Here is a 16,290-nt window from a genome sequence, read left to right on the forward strand (position 1 = left end):
GGAGTATTGAAGATGTTCTCACAAAAGCAAACGCTCAAGGCCAAAAGTGAGGCATTGTCAAGGGGACTTGTATGTTCCTTCTCTATTTTTAAGTTGAGGAACGTTTTAGTAATTATATCATGGAGTTTCTGATAACGCCAACAGTTCTATTGAAATTGACGTAACATCCAGTCTGCTACATTAAATACAGTAAATAATAGTTCTAAACAACAAATTATCATTTTAAACATTTTTATTTTGAAGACTTCGCATAAATAATCACTTAACATATTTAATATTCGGTGTTATATAAAACAATATATACAATCATAACACCAGTTAATATGTTTAACATTCGTTGATACATAAAATAATATATACATTGTTTTTATTATTATTCATAATGTTGATATTATCACAAATTCTACAGTATGATCTGTAAGTAGAATATGATACAACTTCAACAATAACGTATCTGACATTTCCATTATATTATACTGTAGGGTCGGGAATGGGTCGTTTATTCGCGTGCAGACATAAGATAAGACATAAGCACAACTAGAACTGTATTCCACTGGCTAACTTAAATCCTCGTTACCCTTTATTGGAGACCATTGCAACAAAATGTGCATTATGCAGATTGTGTGCAAAACCATATATATACCATATATGTACCATAGATTCCATAGGAAGATAGTTTAATGCTTAATTAGCATTCCCACATAAGTCCTAAACTACTTATGTTGTTTATTGGGAATTAAATGGTAAAATATCAATTCATTTAAACATTGAACTGCAATTCAGTTGGCAATTATGAGTAGGAATGTCAATAAGACAACGCTAGCACTTCATGTTGAATCTGCTGTTGTCCAGTTGGCATTCATACTCCAACAATCGCCAACTGAACATAGTTCAATGTTTATATTTAAATTTGATTCCATAATGAATAAACAATGTATTATCGTCAAGGACAGAATAACCATTTCAACAACCATCTTCCGTGATCCTGAAACGACAATTGTGATGTCACAATGATAATGATGTCAAAATTAGCCATCGGATGGCAATTCATGCGTTGAACAACGCCAAATGGGTAAGTTGTAATGTTACATAGTAGAGTTGCATTGAAAATGCAAATATAAAACCATACTCGTACATCTACAACTAAAGCAAAGTCCCTTTCATACTCTAAACATTTATGCCTCTCTTCCATCCAGTAACCCCTTCCCATATTTTATTGTATGCTGGCACAACAAGTTACCTCAGTAGCCAATGTCCCAGTTCCCAGTTTCGGCTGGAATTCTATCTCGCCTTGCAATGGCGAGCTGTGTCTTTTCTGTGAGTCCCATTGTCCTTAGTGCTTTGATTAGCTTTGTGAAAGCAATCCTCGTGTTAATGATCTCACACACAGTTTCATACTCGGGAAGAAGTTCCTGAAATATCCACAACTGGTTCAGGCGATTGTACACAATAAACAACTGGTCAAACACTCTGTGAGCATTCTCGTCTGTGAAGTCATCCTCCATTGCCCGGTTGCTTTCTGTGTAGTACTGCTGCTGACCATGAGAGCCCATCATTGCCAGTCTTTGTCGTTTTTCACGGTAGCGGTTCAGATTGAAGAGAAGGAATGGCAGACATTTCTGCGTGTGATAGGTGTTGAACAGGTGGACAGCCATGTCTGAACAGAACTTACATAGTTTACAAGCCATAGCAGCAGGAATGAGCGTGCCGACGAAGGTCTGGGCCACATCCTTACCAACCAACTCTTCCAGTGCGACAGGTTGCATAGTCATACTGAGATCAGCACACATTGTGGTATGTAGCTGCTGGTCGACTGTATAGAAAAACCACCACTGCTGGTCCAAAGTACATCTATCTGTAGCCTGTGTAAGGAAAGCTGTGAACGGCAGAGCATCCTCACATGTACTGATGGATAAACGTTCCTCGTACGCCTCTTGTAACTGCTCCAGGGCCTTCTTGTAAGCACCTGATTGTATATCAGATTTAGCAATGTCGATGGAGATTGGTACTAGAGCCTCCAATACGGATCTCCTGGCACTGTGGTGCTCGTGGAAGGCATTAATGTCATTATTGACATCGGAAAGTATATGTGGAGCATTATAGATGTGGTTTTTCTGACCTATTCTTAATAATCGTGATAAAGGCTCATTCCTCAGCATCATGATTTTCTGCTGGATTTGTTTGTGCTGTGCTTCGCCGAAATGATCAATCAAGTTATTGGCTGGCAAAAAGTAGTCTGGAACGTTTCCCTTTTGAATACAGACAAATAGAGCTTCAAGCAGGTAGAATATACAGGATCCTGGTCGGGACACCCATATGTCACATGGGAGCTGTTCACATGCATAGAAGAAGATGCTTTTGAGATGAGCTGAGGTGATGAGATCATCTTCAGTAAACTCTTGACTGCATAATGCTTTAAACACCAGAAAAATGTAACGTTGTTCCCGACTCAACGCTTCTTGTGCAAGCAATTTTTCAGCAACACCAAATGAAACACGGAATTCAATATCTGGGTTTTTGCTCTTCGGGTGCGGGATGCACTCAAAATGGTATCCTCCTGATACAATATTGTCAATGATTTTTTGTGGTGGCCAATTTGCTTTTCGCTGTCTTGTCTTCCATTCTTCTGCTTCCACAGGCCAAAATGGTGCCACTATTGCCATGGATACTTCGTTGAAAAATGACACAACCGAAGCAGGGTTTTGACTGGCACTATAGTCTTTCTCCTCTTTGCTCATGTTGTATCCTTTTTTGAAGTTTTCGTGGCAATTAGGAAGGTAACATGTGAGTGCTCCAGCCCCAGAAGAAGGCATCCCCCACTGGCTTGGGTATCGAGCCAAAAGTCGGGCATATCCAGGGTGTGTGTCTTCTGTCTCTATAAATGCATCCATCTCCCCAACATCTCTATGGTCTTTAGGGTAGGCAATACAGTTGTTTGGCATCACCAGCGCTGTTACATCCACCCATTCTGATCCTTTATCATATTCAGTTCTCTCCCTTTCATTGAGGTAGGGGGCGTAGAGTCCCTGTACAGCATCCCCTATCAGTACAATTGATGAAGAACTTGTGAAACCATATTGCCTCCTTACAGCACTCATTTGACCATCCTCACACATCATCTCTCCATTTGTGACCATGGTGTCAGCACTCTGGATAGTGGTTGCTATGGGAACAAACTTCTTCAGGATGTAGGACAGATGGACAACTGGAATCTCAGCCCAGGGATCAACATAGTTCTCGTCAAACATTTCTTGTTTGGCAGGATCTGAAACAAACAACATTTAAGTTTTATTAGGCCTTTTCTGTTTACTCAGAAGAACTTATAAACGAAGTAGTCCATGTTTCTCGGATTTATTTAGGAAATTTCAAAATATTAAAGTTATCATGTGCCATAACTGGGCTAAAATTTTGACATACAATGTACTAGTTTTCTTCAGAAATCTACTGGAAACCACCAGGTTTGATAAATTAAGCTGTGAAAATCATTCACATGAACAGATAAACATTTATGATGGCTTGTAAACATTATTTATCACATTGATCTTATGCAGTGTAAGATTATTGTTGTATACTCTATAGAAATCGTTTTACAATTGCTAATAACAATATAACAAGAGCTGTTGGAGAACAGCAAAGCTCGCCTATTCAGAAGAAGTTGATGTTCAAGTATTTACTATTTAAACATGGAAATATGACAAATTAACAGACTCAAAAACCCCCTAAAGGGCCCCAAATTGGTTGTATTATCACGTTCAGCATCCATACACATTAGGAAAATAAAATCATAAACAGTTATGATGACTTACGCTTAAACAATTGACGAAACAGGAACTTGCTCAAAAACTTTGAATGGAAATATGACAAATTAACAGACTCAAAACACCTCTAAAGGGCCCCAAATTGGTTGTATTATCACATTCAGCATCCATACACATTAGGAAAATAAAATCATAAACATTTATGATGACTTAAGCTTAAACAATTGACGAAACAGAAACTTGCTCAAAAACTTTAACGTGAAATGGGACGCCAACGCTGACGCCGACACCGTTGCCGGGTTGACAAAATTAGCTCCCCCTATTCTTCGAATAGGTGAGCTAAAAATGTGAAATGAAATTGTAGACCAAGCGGCTAAATGTTTTGACCATATGTATTCATTTCACTGCAGTACTGCCAAAAATCATTTCAGCTCTTATTTGTACTTGTAAAATTATAGTCTATGCATGGTAAGTATTGTAATTCTCAAAATGTTGGTAATTTTTAGAATAAAATATTATTTCGAGATAAGTGAGCATGAAAATTACAGCACACATAACTTTTAAAAGAAATAAAACACTAATATTACTTATAATTTGAAATTCATTAAACAAAAATTAATGAAAAACTGGTATGTATATAATATCAAATAAGTGTCCAATATCATGTTTCCATATGCCATAAGAATTACCATAATAATAGTCTTTAATTTTTATGTATTTTAAAAAATTTAAGATTAAGACTATGTTCTTTCTTGTAATGCTAGTGTTTGAAATCAATTGAATTTTTTATGGTCGATCATCAGTTTTGTTTAACCAATCAATGATCGATTAAAATCAATTTTTTTCCTTGATGTATAAACAAGTCTCATGCTTATGTGCTCCTAGATTCTTCTAGACGCTTGAAATTTGAAATAATATGAGTGACCACCACACACAAGGGAAAGATTTTAATAATTTGGCTGTGATTTTTTGCATGTTTTACTGAGCAGATAACTTAATACGTTGTTTCTTACTCGATTAACAGATCAAACACCTCAAACCAACGATACTTAATGAACTCGATTAATCCTCAATATGCATCACTCTGGTGAAGCAGGATTATTTTGGATTTTTAATTCCATAAAAGCTTACCATCAAAATGAGGAAGATTTTGTAAAGATGGAAAGACATCTAAAGATTGAAAGCTTTCCTCATCACTGTCATTGTCCTCTACAATGTAAAACATGTATGTAAACACAACTACAACATAATCAAAGTACTGAAAGTACTGAAAACATGACTACAAAATAAAAACTAAATGTAATCACAACTACAATATAAAAATGTGCATGTAAAAAATGTACAAAATAAAAACAAAGGGCCAATTGGTCTTTATGGTGATATGACAAAATTTATTTTACAAAGGATGATCTTACAGGATTTCATAGCAAAATATTTTACAGAAGCAAAAATTAAGAAATGAACCCTGATTTAGGCCCCGTCCCTTTGTCCTTGGAAGTCTAACCATGCTTCTTTATATAAAATATGATTGTCTTCTCCCAATAATACTTCACACTGTAAAGGTAGTGATCTGCATTAGGGAAAAGGAGGACTAGGTATATGAACCAAATAATTTACGTATGGTGAATGGCGCATGGCTGATGACACACCGGGATGGTCAAAATTGATGATAATAGGCCTTCTTAACCTTTGGTCAGATGACCTATAGATACATATGTATTGCCTGTATCTCTGATGTCATGTCAAGGAACCAGTATCAGACAGGAGAATGGTATGGTGTTATATAAACAGATTTAAAACAGATTTCAAACTTACTGTTATGGAGCTGCTTAGCCAGTTCACATGGACGGAGGCTCACATAGTGGAACTCTCCAACATGTCCAAGATACAGACTGTCCGACTTGTCTGATTGGTCCAATGGTTTCTGTTTATGTTCGATAACTGTCCAGTCTCGCTGAGCATCATGATGGATCACTTGAATATGTCTCTTTGTCACCTAAAATCAATTCAACCTTAAAATTGATTCAGGGTATCATGGTGTTACAACAGAAAACAATAAAAGCTTGTGAAAGATGAATTAAGTGAAATACTTAATCAGAGGTTTTCAATAATCTGTTCATTAGTTGTTATGTGTTAACATTTACCTGTGATATAGCATATAACATTTACCTGTGATATAGTCTTTAACATTTACCTGTGATATAGTCTTTAACATTTACCTGTGATATAGTCTTTAACATTTACCTGTGATATAGTCTTTAACATTTACCTGTGATATAGCCTGTAACATTTACCTGTGATATAGTCTTTAACATTTACCTGTGATATATAGCCTGTAACGTTTACCTGTGATATAGCCTATAACATTTACCTGTGATATAGCCTGTAACATTTACCTGTGATATATCCTATAACATTTAATTTGATATCTTAGCCTAGTGATACTTACCTGTTATATTGATAGTGACATTTACCTGTCATATAGCCTGTAACATTTACCTGTGATATAACCTGTAACATTTACCTGTGATATAGCTAGTGACATTTACCTGTGATATAACCTGTAACATTTACCTGTGATATAGCCTGTAACATTTACCTGTGATATAACCTGTAACATTTACCTGTGATATAGCTAGTGACATTTACCTGTGATATAACCTGTAACATTTACCTGTGATATAACCTGTAACATTTACCTGTGATATAACCTGTAACATTTACCTGTGATATAGCCTGTAACATTTACCTGTGATATAACCTGTAACATTTACCTGTGATATAGCTAGTGACATTTACCTGTGATATAACCTGTAACATTTACCTGTGATATAACCTGTAACATTTACCTGTGATATAGCCTGTAAAATTTACCTGTGATATAACCTGTAACATTTACCTGTGATATAGCCCGTAACATTTACCTGTGTAATAGCTTGTAACATTTACCTATTATATAGCCTGTTACATTTACCTGTGTTATCTTAGCTTAGTAATATTTACCTGTGATATAGCCTGTAACATTTACCTGTGTTATCTTAGCTCAGAAACATTTACCTGTGATATAACCTGAAATATTTACCTGTTATATAGGTAGTGACATTTACCTGTGATATAACTTGTAACATTTACCTGTGATATAACCTGTAACAGTACTTAATGCGTCTAACATTCCCTCGAAACGAGCGCGAAACGCAAAACGCAAACGAAATGTTAAACGAAAACGAACGAAAACGCAAACGAAAAACGAAAAACGCAAACGAAAAACGAAGAGCGTAAAACGAAAAACGCGTTTCGTCAAGCGCTAAACGCAAAACGAAAAACGCAAACGAAAAACGAAAAACGTAAACGAAGTGAAAGCGTGACCGGAAGACCAGAATGCAATCATAAATGTCGATCAGGACTACGGTAGCTTAGTGATCCGGATTCTGAAAGCGATGTCTATTTTACGTTCGCAATTTTGATTTAGTACGATTTATCATTATGAAAAATATATCGTGTGTTAGAAAATATGCAATTGTTATAAATATATTACCAATAAGTATGTGATTACGCATATATATCCAAGCATCAATACATTTTTAACTTATAAAGCGAGATTTTAAAAATAATGATAAAACATGCATGTGTACAAATAGTCTTCAATCAATGCTAGTATCTATAAGTCTGCTCTGAATTCGTCACACATATTGTTTTATAGAAATTATCAGTTTCAGAAAAGAAAACACTTCAGAAGAATTTCTTATTGTAGTGTACATGTAGGTATTGTGTACATGTACATTTGTACGTTTGACTACTGCAAGTATAAACACTAGGTCTAGCGGTTAGGTACGTAGTTATGTATTACATATGACTCCAGAGGAGGTCCCCGGACCTGTTATATAGATATCAATGTGGACACTCACCTGTAGCATTTATCCGACCCATTGGGAGGTCTTATATATATTTGCTTTATAATTCACGGACAACACAACACCCTACCCCTCCCCATCCCCACTCCCCCTCTCGATTTACCTGCTGTCATTTATACCATTTGTTATTTGACAGCGGCATATTTTGATTTTGTGTCAACTTGTATCACACCTGGTCAAGTGCAGTCACCCATGAACAATGGCTCACTGATAGCCTCAGACGCGCACGGCCCCTCACATGTTTATTTAGGCTACGATGTATAATACGTGACCCTGTACATGTACCAAAGCATACAACGAAAACAACAATGCTGTGTTATTCTAGTCATTACAGAAAACCAGGTCTATGGTGATTTTAATTTAGTCCTCATGTGTTTTCTTACATCAGCATATCAATAAAATACATGATCAATTATATCAATGACGAATACGTGTAAATACAGAGATGCAGTTGAATGTATCAACTGTCAGTTCGTGTTGGACGATTATGTATATATATATATATATATATATGTCAATTATGATTTGATATCTATTGACTTCGGTACGTTTAATTTTACATAAAATATGTAAAAAAAAGTATTCGTTTTAAATACTGTATTAAGCGATGGTTGAGATATTATTAATTGTGTTATTTTATTATTAGAATAGTGTGTATCACTAGAAAATAACGTGATTCAATGCTAACAGTGATGAGTCGGATATATTTTTTTTCATAATGCATGCACCAGTGATGACTAGTCCGCTAAACCTGCCTATATTATTAGGGTTTTTTTTATTATTTTTTTTTTTTTGCCTTATATATATTAGGCAAAAAAAAAATTTAAAAAAGCCTAATAATATAGGCAGGTTTAGCGGACTACAGTGATGACATGAGTTATGATCAGCAGTACGCGTACGGCGTCCTGTGGTGTGAGTTCACACCTGTCTGTAATCCTTCAGTCCACTTTATCGAGCCCCGCGGGTGTTACAAGTGTACATTGTACCTGTCCCCCTGTAGCACATACACGTGTATAGCTAGTGCTATACAAGTCCTTGCAGAAAGGTATACAAATGATCCTTACTATTAAACACTGTGTGTACGTTACACGTACTAAATGTTATTAATGTCTAGATACAAAAGGATTAAAAAAATATTTGTGTATGTTTGCTACATTGTTTTGAACACGTAAATTTATCGGCCTACACCATCATTTGACTCCACTTTTAGTTTAGCCAACACATGCGCAGTCAACCATTCTTAATCAAATATCAATGAATAACATCCGGTAAACGAATTGGAACGCAAACGCACGCAAACGAAAACGAACGAAAGCCAAAACGAATCAAAACGCAAACGAAATCGAATCAAAATGCAAACGAACGAAAACGCGAAACGCAAACGAAAAACGCTCGACGAAACAAAACGCAAACGAAACTAAACGAAAGAAACGCAAACGAATCTAAAACGCGTTTGAGGGAATGTTAGACGCATTAAGTACTGTATATCCGGATGTGATATAACCTGTAACATTTACCTGTGATATAACCTGTAACATTTACCTGTGATATAGCCTGTAACATTTACCTGTTATATAGCTAGTGACATTTACCTGTGATATAGCTAGTGACATTTACCTGTTATATAGCTAGCGACATTTACCTGTGATATAACCTGAAATATTTATCTGTGATATAGCCTGTAACATTTACCTGTGACATATAACCTGTAATATTTACCTGTGATATAGCCTGTAACATTTACCTGTGATATAGCCTGTAACATTTACCAGTTATATAGCTAGTGACATTTACCTGTGATATAGCCTGTAACATTTACCTGTTATATAGCTAGTGACATTTACCTGTGATATAGCCTGTAACATTTACCTGAGATATAGCCTGTAACATCATGTGATCACCCCACTCTCCATCTTGACTCATTCGTGTAAGGTACGCTTCCCATGTTTCATTATCTAAAAACAGTGCATAGGGAGTCCCATCGTCACTTTCAGGATTTTCACGTAGGTAGTTAAGGCACTCAAATCGCAGGGATTTTGGACTAAATGTGAAATCCTTCTTCAGTTCAAGCTGATCAACAATGGCAGCAAACATACAGTTCCCATCAGGTATCACATTACGAATTTCAAATCCGGCACCACCAGCTGTGACAATCATTTCTCGGAGAAGCTTCATGAAATTTCCCTCACAATCTCGCCTACCACACCCTGTATATAACAGACTTAACCTTTAGTCAGAGGTAAATAAAAAACATAGACAAAACAGGCCTCAGAACCATGAAACAGTCTTAGACTTAAAGGCCCACTACCTTTGTGAAGCAAAATATAGAGGTTTCTTAAAAGCATTGATAACATAAGAAAATATATATTGATGGCCTAAGATGAGGTAATAACACCAAACATATGCAAGATTTCCTGCCTAATATATGATAACTGTGGAAATTTGCTCTTTTGCCGTCTGGCACAGCAATATTCAATGACGACGGCAGCAAACATAAGATCAGCATTATGAAAATAAACATTTTATTTATCTTAATGAAATTTTTCAAAAGATGGTGATGAGTGTTGTATTAACAGTAAATTTATAATATCTTTAACAACTCTACGAAATTATCGATCTTGTTTTAAATTCCCATTTTAAAAAACATAAGCCGTTTCGGAAAGGTAGAGGGCCTTTAAGTTTTTGCTTAGCCAATCAAAAAGACTAATTTTTGTAATTTCATCTGTGATTGACTTAGTCTAAACTGACATTTTCCTGAATGTGAAACTTTTGGGTAACCAGACGTAATGTTTAACATACTGTAAATCGACTTATTTTCATGTGTAATTAAATCTTTAAAGGCCCACTACCTTTCCGGAGAAAAAAAATAAAGATTTCTTAAAAACATTAATATCATAAGAAAATACATATCGATGGCCTTAGATGAGGTAACAACACCAAACATATGCAAGATTTCCTGCGTAATATATGATAACTGTGGAGATTAATGTCACTGATTTGTCGTCTGGCGCAGTGACAGTCAACTACCGCGCGGTTTTTAGGTCAACGGCGGGAATCATAAGACGACCCGCGTTAAAAAAATTAACATTCTATTTACTTTAATTAAATTGTTCAGAAGATGATGATAAGTGTAGTATTGACGGTAATTTAATAACTTTTGCGACTCTACAAAATAATCGATCTCGTTTTACATTCCCATTTTAACAATTAAAAGCCGTTTCGGAAAGGTAGTGGCCCTTTAATATTTTGGGGGGCTATAAAAAAATGCAAAAATGAAATACTGTGAAAACCTTTCAAATATAGGTAAAGTAGAACCTTAGATCTAAATTGCCAAATAAAGTCACCTTGAAAATAAGCTGATTTACTGTACATGTCAATTTTACTGTAGCAGAATATCTTGGAAGTCAATAGGTAATTTAACAAACTACTTAACTTTTTAATGATGTTCTGAAACTTACCTGAGCAAGCATGAGCAAAAGCTTGTCTTGTGCGATTATTGCGACGCCTTGGTGAAACAACAGAGCTTGATCCCTTTCCTCCTTTAGAACTAGCACCTGTTGAGTCAATAGTTCTTTCTCCATCGAGAGGAACAACACTGTTACCTATAGAAAAATAAAACAGTTGGAAAAAATTCTGAAACTCCTGAGTATTGAAATGAATACATGCTGAGTATAATATCTATGAGTAACATTTTGTAGTTTTGTAATTATTTAACTTTAATAAAAAAAAACTATGGACCAAAACACAATTTGAAAGACACTTAAAGATCATTACATTATCCATTCTTTTTGTACCAGCAGTTGTGTTCAAGCTTAAAAACATAAGTTAGTAAAAAGCAAACACACATAAGCTAAAATCAAAATTATAATAAATCTACTGTATATATGTGATGAAAGACATGATCTGATATAATAACTTTGCCTTACCGGGGAAGCTGTCCGATCCACTTTGTTGTGTTGTGATGCTCTCTGAATTGGGTCTGTACTCGTCCGGAAGTTCTGTCAGAAATCCATCTGACCCGTCAAAGTTACCTCTGCTAATACCCTGGTTTGAGAGTCCGAGTAGTTGGACGTTAGAATCATCCACATCCCTGCTGTAACGAGAGATATCCTTCTGAGCCAATGCAGCATCCTGTATGCCAGCCCCACTGTCGGCCACAATCATGATATTTCTGTACTGTAACCTTTGGGTATAGGTGTCGCGTCCAAACTCGTCCTGTCCTTTGCTTATCTTACCCGGTTTAGTCATCGTCATGATCGCCATCTTTAGTCCTGGCTGTCGAGCCTTCCGACTAGAATGAGGCTGTCCAAGTGCAAACATACTGCCTAAAAGTGTGTCTACCATAAGTCCAGCTTGATCGTTGTTTTCTAAAACATATTAATTACGACAAAAATTAGATCAATTAAAGTGAATTGACATTCCTCCACTTAATCAAATGAGCAAATGGGACTAATTCTCGTACCACGTGATACCAGATAACTTTTGTGCGGGACTAGCATCTCAAGTGCTGATGGAACGTAACTCTTTGTAATCTTCCATAGCATCATTTGACATCATTCCATCACCAATAGAAACAATAGTCCCGTACAAACGTTATCGGGTATCAGGTGGTACGTGAATGAGTCCCACTATGCGAATGCACATTAAAGAAAATTCCAAAACGTAATTTAGCAGAATTGTCTATTTTTTATTATTATTTTTTGTCTCAATCAATTGAATATGACTCATTGCTTTACTCTACACAATCTTTCTATCCAAATGGATTGGCTACTTACCATTCAGTCTTAGATTATCATACTCCACTTCTTCAAGACCATCGTCAAATTCATCTTCATAATCGGCGAAATTCATCAGTCCTTTGTTTTGAGTTTTGCTTTCTGATGGTAATACAGACAAAATTCCTGAAGGTCCTAATTTCTCAAATTCTGAATTCTCTTTGATTTGTTGTCTTTGCTGTGATTGCTCCTTTCCAAATGTTTTATACTTTGGATCGTTGAATGTGCTTGTTCTTCCACCATATTCAGAATTTTTGTTATGGAATTTGTCAGCAATGCTTGCTTCATGTTTGTCACCTGCAGTAGTTTCTTCTTCCCAGGAGTTATCATCAGAATTATAGTTTATGTCTTTTGTCTCTGAACCATCATCCTGTTTATGTATAATGTCTTGAGTTGCAGCTAACACCATTGTTTTACTCTCACGTTCTCGATTGTTGTGCTCCATTTCTCCACGGTTTAATACCTGTGGGCTCAGTCCTTTTACAGAAGATATTCCATCTGTCTCTCTATCTAGTGATACCTTTGAATTTTCACCTTTAGTTTTGGTAGCTGTCTTTCCTGAAACACTTTGCTGGTCTGCACCCTGAACTTTTCCGAGCGACCCTGCTATGAAACCTTGACCTTTGATAATCACATCAAGCTTGTCCTCATTACTTTCAGTGGTTCTTACTTCCCCAGTAAAATGGTGACCTTGATCTTTTGTAATTGTCCTTTTGTCTTTCTGAACTTGACCTTCTTCCTGATCACTTTCAACTTCTATTAGAGAATTATGCTGTTTGACATCATTAAACACAGTATCCCAATGACCTTCGCCTTTCTTTATTTCCGGCTTGTGACCTTGACCTTTGTTGAATAATGTTTCACCTTGAGTCCCTGCATGTTGACCATTATTTTGACCTTCATTCTGACTTGACCCTTGTACACTATCCCTAACACCTTCTTGCCTTGTTAATGTTTCTGTAGAGTCTGTAACTGTATTTAATGAATTAGCATCACAGTTGGGTATAGGGTTATCTACCCTTTCTGGGATAATCGTTTTATCCTCCACAGGGGGCAGTGCTGTAGACCTATGTTCTCTCTGTGTAGACTCTCTGAAGTCAAGAGTTTGATAAGGAACTGAACCATCAGCACTCGCAGGACTTGTATTTTCTCCACTGTCTGAAAATGCAAACAAAGTGCAATCATTACATGCTAAATATGTTTCTATTGTTATTTGAAAAATAATTTAGGTAAGAGGCTAATACTAAAGAGTCTATAATGTTACTACATAATTAATCTGGTATATAATGAAGATCAATAACAAAGAGAAGCAGTTATTTTCCCTTTCTACAATATCTGCTTACTTCATATTTCAGAATACAAGTGATCCCTTAGTTACTCCTTTATCATCATATCAAATGAAGAGAAGCAGATACTCATCCTTCCCAAAAATAAGCTTACAGTATACTAGGAAATACCAGTTATCTCCCCTGATTTATATATACTTGTTTGTTATTTGAAAAATAAACATATTCCTGAAGAGCCATCTTGAAATGGTGAATGTACAAGAGGAAATCGTTGACTTTTTTTTTTATATATTCAATTCTACATGGACGCATACTTTTTTCTTGGTTTATATATACAATGTATATATATACATGTATATACTTACTTAGATTCTGTAAAAGGTCACAAAGCCGGCAATTGGCTCCCTTGGAATTTTTTGTGTAATTTCCCATAAAAAGTAATTTTTTCTGCATCTCTGAACAGCAAACACACAACACCTGCAAAACAAGACTTATTTCTATCAATTATGATTAAATATTTACCATTAATGACATTGGTTTTTATTTGTACTTGTTACTTTCCATGTATCTTGCTTTCGTGAGATTTCAATATTTTCGTTTCAAAACAAACTTAGATTAAAAGTCGCAAATTGAATTTGTACAAACCTGTATTTTGGTTTTGATATTTATCTAGATAATTATACCACCCATTGGTCTACAACTTTACCTTACTACAAACATGACAGGAACGACGATCTTCCTTCCCGAGGAGCTCAGTACCACAAATCTCACAAACATTTTGACATAGAGAACTATAGTCTGGTGTGTCAGTAAAGTGAGTGTCCATCTGTAGATCTCCAGCTAGAGGCATGTGTGGCCCTTGTAGGACTGGAGAGCATGCCATGTTCACAACAAATTATAACTGTGGGTTAGAATAAGAGAACATTTATCCACGTGTGTTACATTGTTTTGTTTCTATAAAGCAAGATAATTCATGTATAATTACAAATGTTTAATCCTTTTTTTTCGTATGTTGAATGATATAAAAGATATAACAACATCAGTTTTAAAATCATCCTTTCCATTATTGCTTTGATACAAAGAAATGTAGCTAATTAAGTTTGATAATTAACAATGTACCTAAAATACCATTTTACATGCACACTTACAAGTGTACATCTATATTGTACATGCACATACACTGAATATACAGCTGTACAGGGTATTTGTATGTACGTACATGTTCATGTACAAGCATACATTATATAAAGAGTGTACCATGGAGTCTATATAACACAATGAATTATAGTAGACCATCCACAAAATGTATACAGTGGAACTAACACAAAACACATTGATGCCCATACCGTCGAATGGCGTCCAGGAAGGAAGATCTGGTGGCCATGGACTAACACAGTAACCCCAGTTTGTAATGGAGCAATTTTATATATGTATACGGAATTAAATACGACCACTTCTGTCTGTACACTTAAGTGAAATATTCTTTGTTAAATTATTTACATATTCGCCTAAAATGAATCACCAATTTTGAGTACACAGGTAGATTTTGTAAAATGGAAATTTACCAAAGTGAAACCGAAAGTAGGAATGTACAATCTTCCTTAGCTTATGATTTAGCATTTTTAATCAAATGAAGGTGACACAAAAAGCCATTTGCTTGGAATAGAAATGAAAATTTTGATATGATGTTAACGTGTTAAACAATTAATTGCTAACCGATGCATTTCAATAACTTCTATCGTGTAAGGCAATGGCTAAAATGCAGTAAAGTGTAGGCGCTCATTAATAATATTTTTACAATTACTTACAATCGATGATGCATGTCAATAGGTTGTGCAGACGACGATAAATCGTCGTAATCATGCATGGTCCTCGTCCGGTTAGTATATCTTCATGAAGTTGGTTTTGAGAAGCTTTCACTAAAAGGCTACTGCGTTATGTTTTGTTTATGGCACTTGTTCCTCGTTGGAAAACCTACTCAAGGGACACAACTCTAACTTACTGTTCACTCTGGGGGTCGTTTCAAAACCATTTACTCAAGGTCTTGCGCGTTTGGATTCGAAATCATATTAATTAATTTATTAATTTTATTATTATGTGAGTGAAATATTTTTGATTGGAAATAAAAGTTGAAATTTTTACAACAAGGACGGGATTTCGGATATAAATGCTCCACCACTGACAAATGGTATTTTTTCTCTATCAAAAACATTAGCAGACGATTTAGTATTTTTCTTCAGTTACCAAAGTTACTTACTTTATACCATTACCACCATTGAAAAGATTGAGCTTCAATTTTTTTTTAAGATTAAGATATTAGAAATAGCTTATTGCATCTCGAAACAATTACCTGGCACTATGTCCTATATATGGAATGATCTACTTATGCGCATGCACCAAAAGCTAAATAATCATGTTATATTTTTTGTGCTAATTAAACATATGTATTCGCGATTAAACGCCTATTATTGTTTAAATGATGAGTATCGTTTATGCTTTATCGGCGATGGAACATTTTTAGATTTTAGTATATTAGAATAGTACATGTATACATGTGTGT

At 35.4% G+C, this 16,290-nt stretch overlaps 1 protein-coding gene across 1 annotated transcript; it reads right to left on the reverse strand.

Annotated features, from left to right (window-relative positions):
- Positions 1–214: 214 nt before the first annotated feature.
- On the reverse strand, positions 215–15,717 carry LOC138317500 (uncharacterized). The gene is made up of 10 exons (XM_069259223.1): positions 15,539–15,717; positions 14,437–14,631; positions 14,096–14,207; positions 12,445–13,602; positions 11,596–12,036; positions 11,128–11,271; positions 9,539–9,876; positions 5,574–5,754; positions 4,890–4,967; positions 215–3,265 (listed from the first exon to the last, which is right to left on the reverse strand). The coding sequence occupies exons 2-10, from the start codon at positions 14,611–14,613 to the stop codon at positions 1,242–1,244; spliced, it is 4,653 nt and encodes a 1,550-aa protein (XP_069115324.1). The 5' UTR covers positions 14,614–14,631; positions 15,539–15,717; the 3' UTR covers positions 215–1,241.
- Between the last annotated feature and the right edge of the window lie 573 nt (positions 15,718–16,290).

Source organism: Argopecten irradians, chromosome 3 (genome assembly GCF_041381155.1).
Source record: "Argopecten irradians isolate NY chromosome 3, Ai_NY, whole genome shotgun sequence".
Taxonomy (NCBI): Eukaryota; Metazoa; Mollusca; class Bivalvia; order Pectinida; family Pectinidae; genus Argopecten; species Argopecten irradians.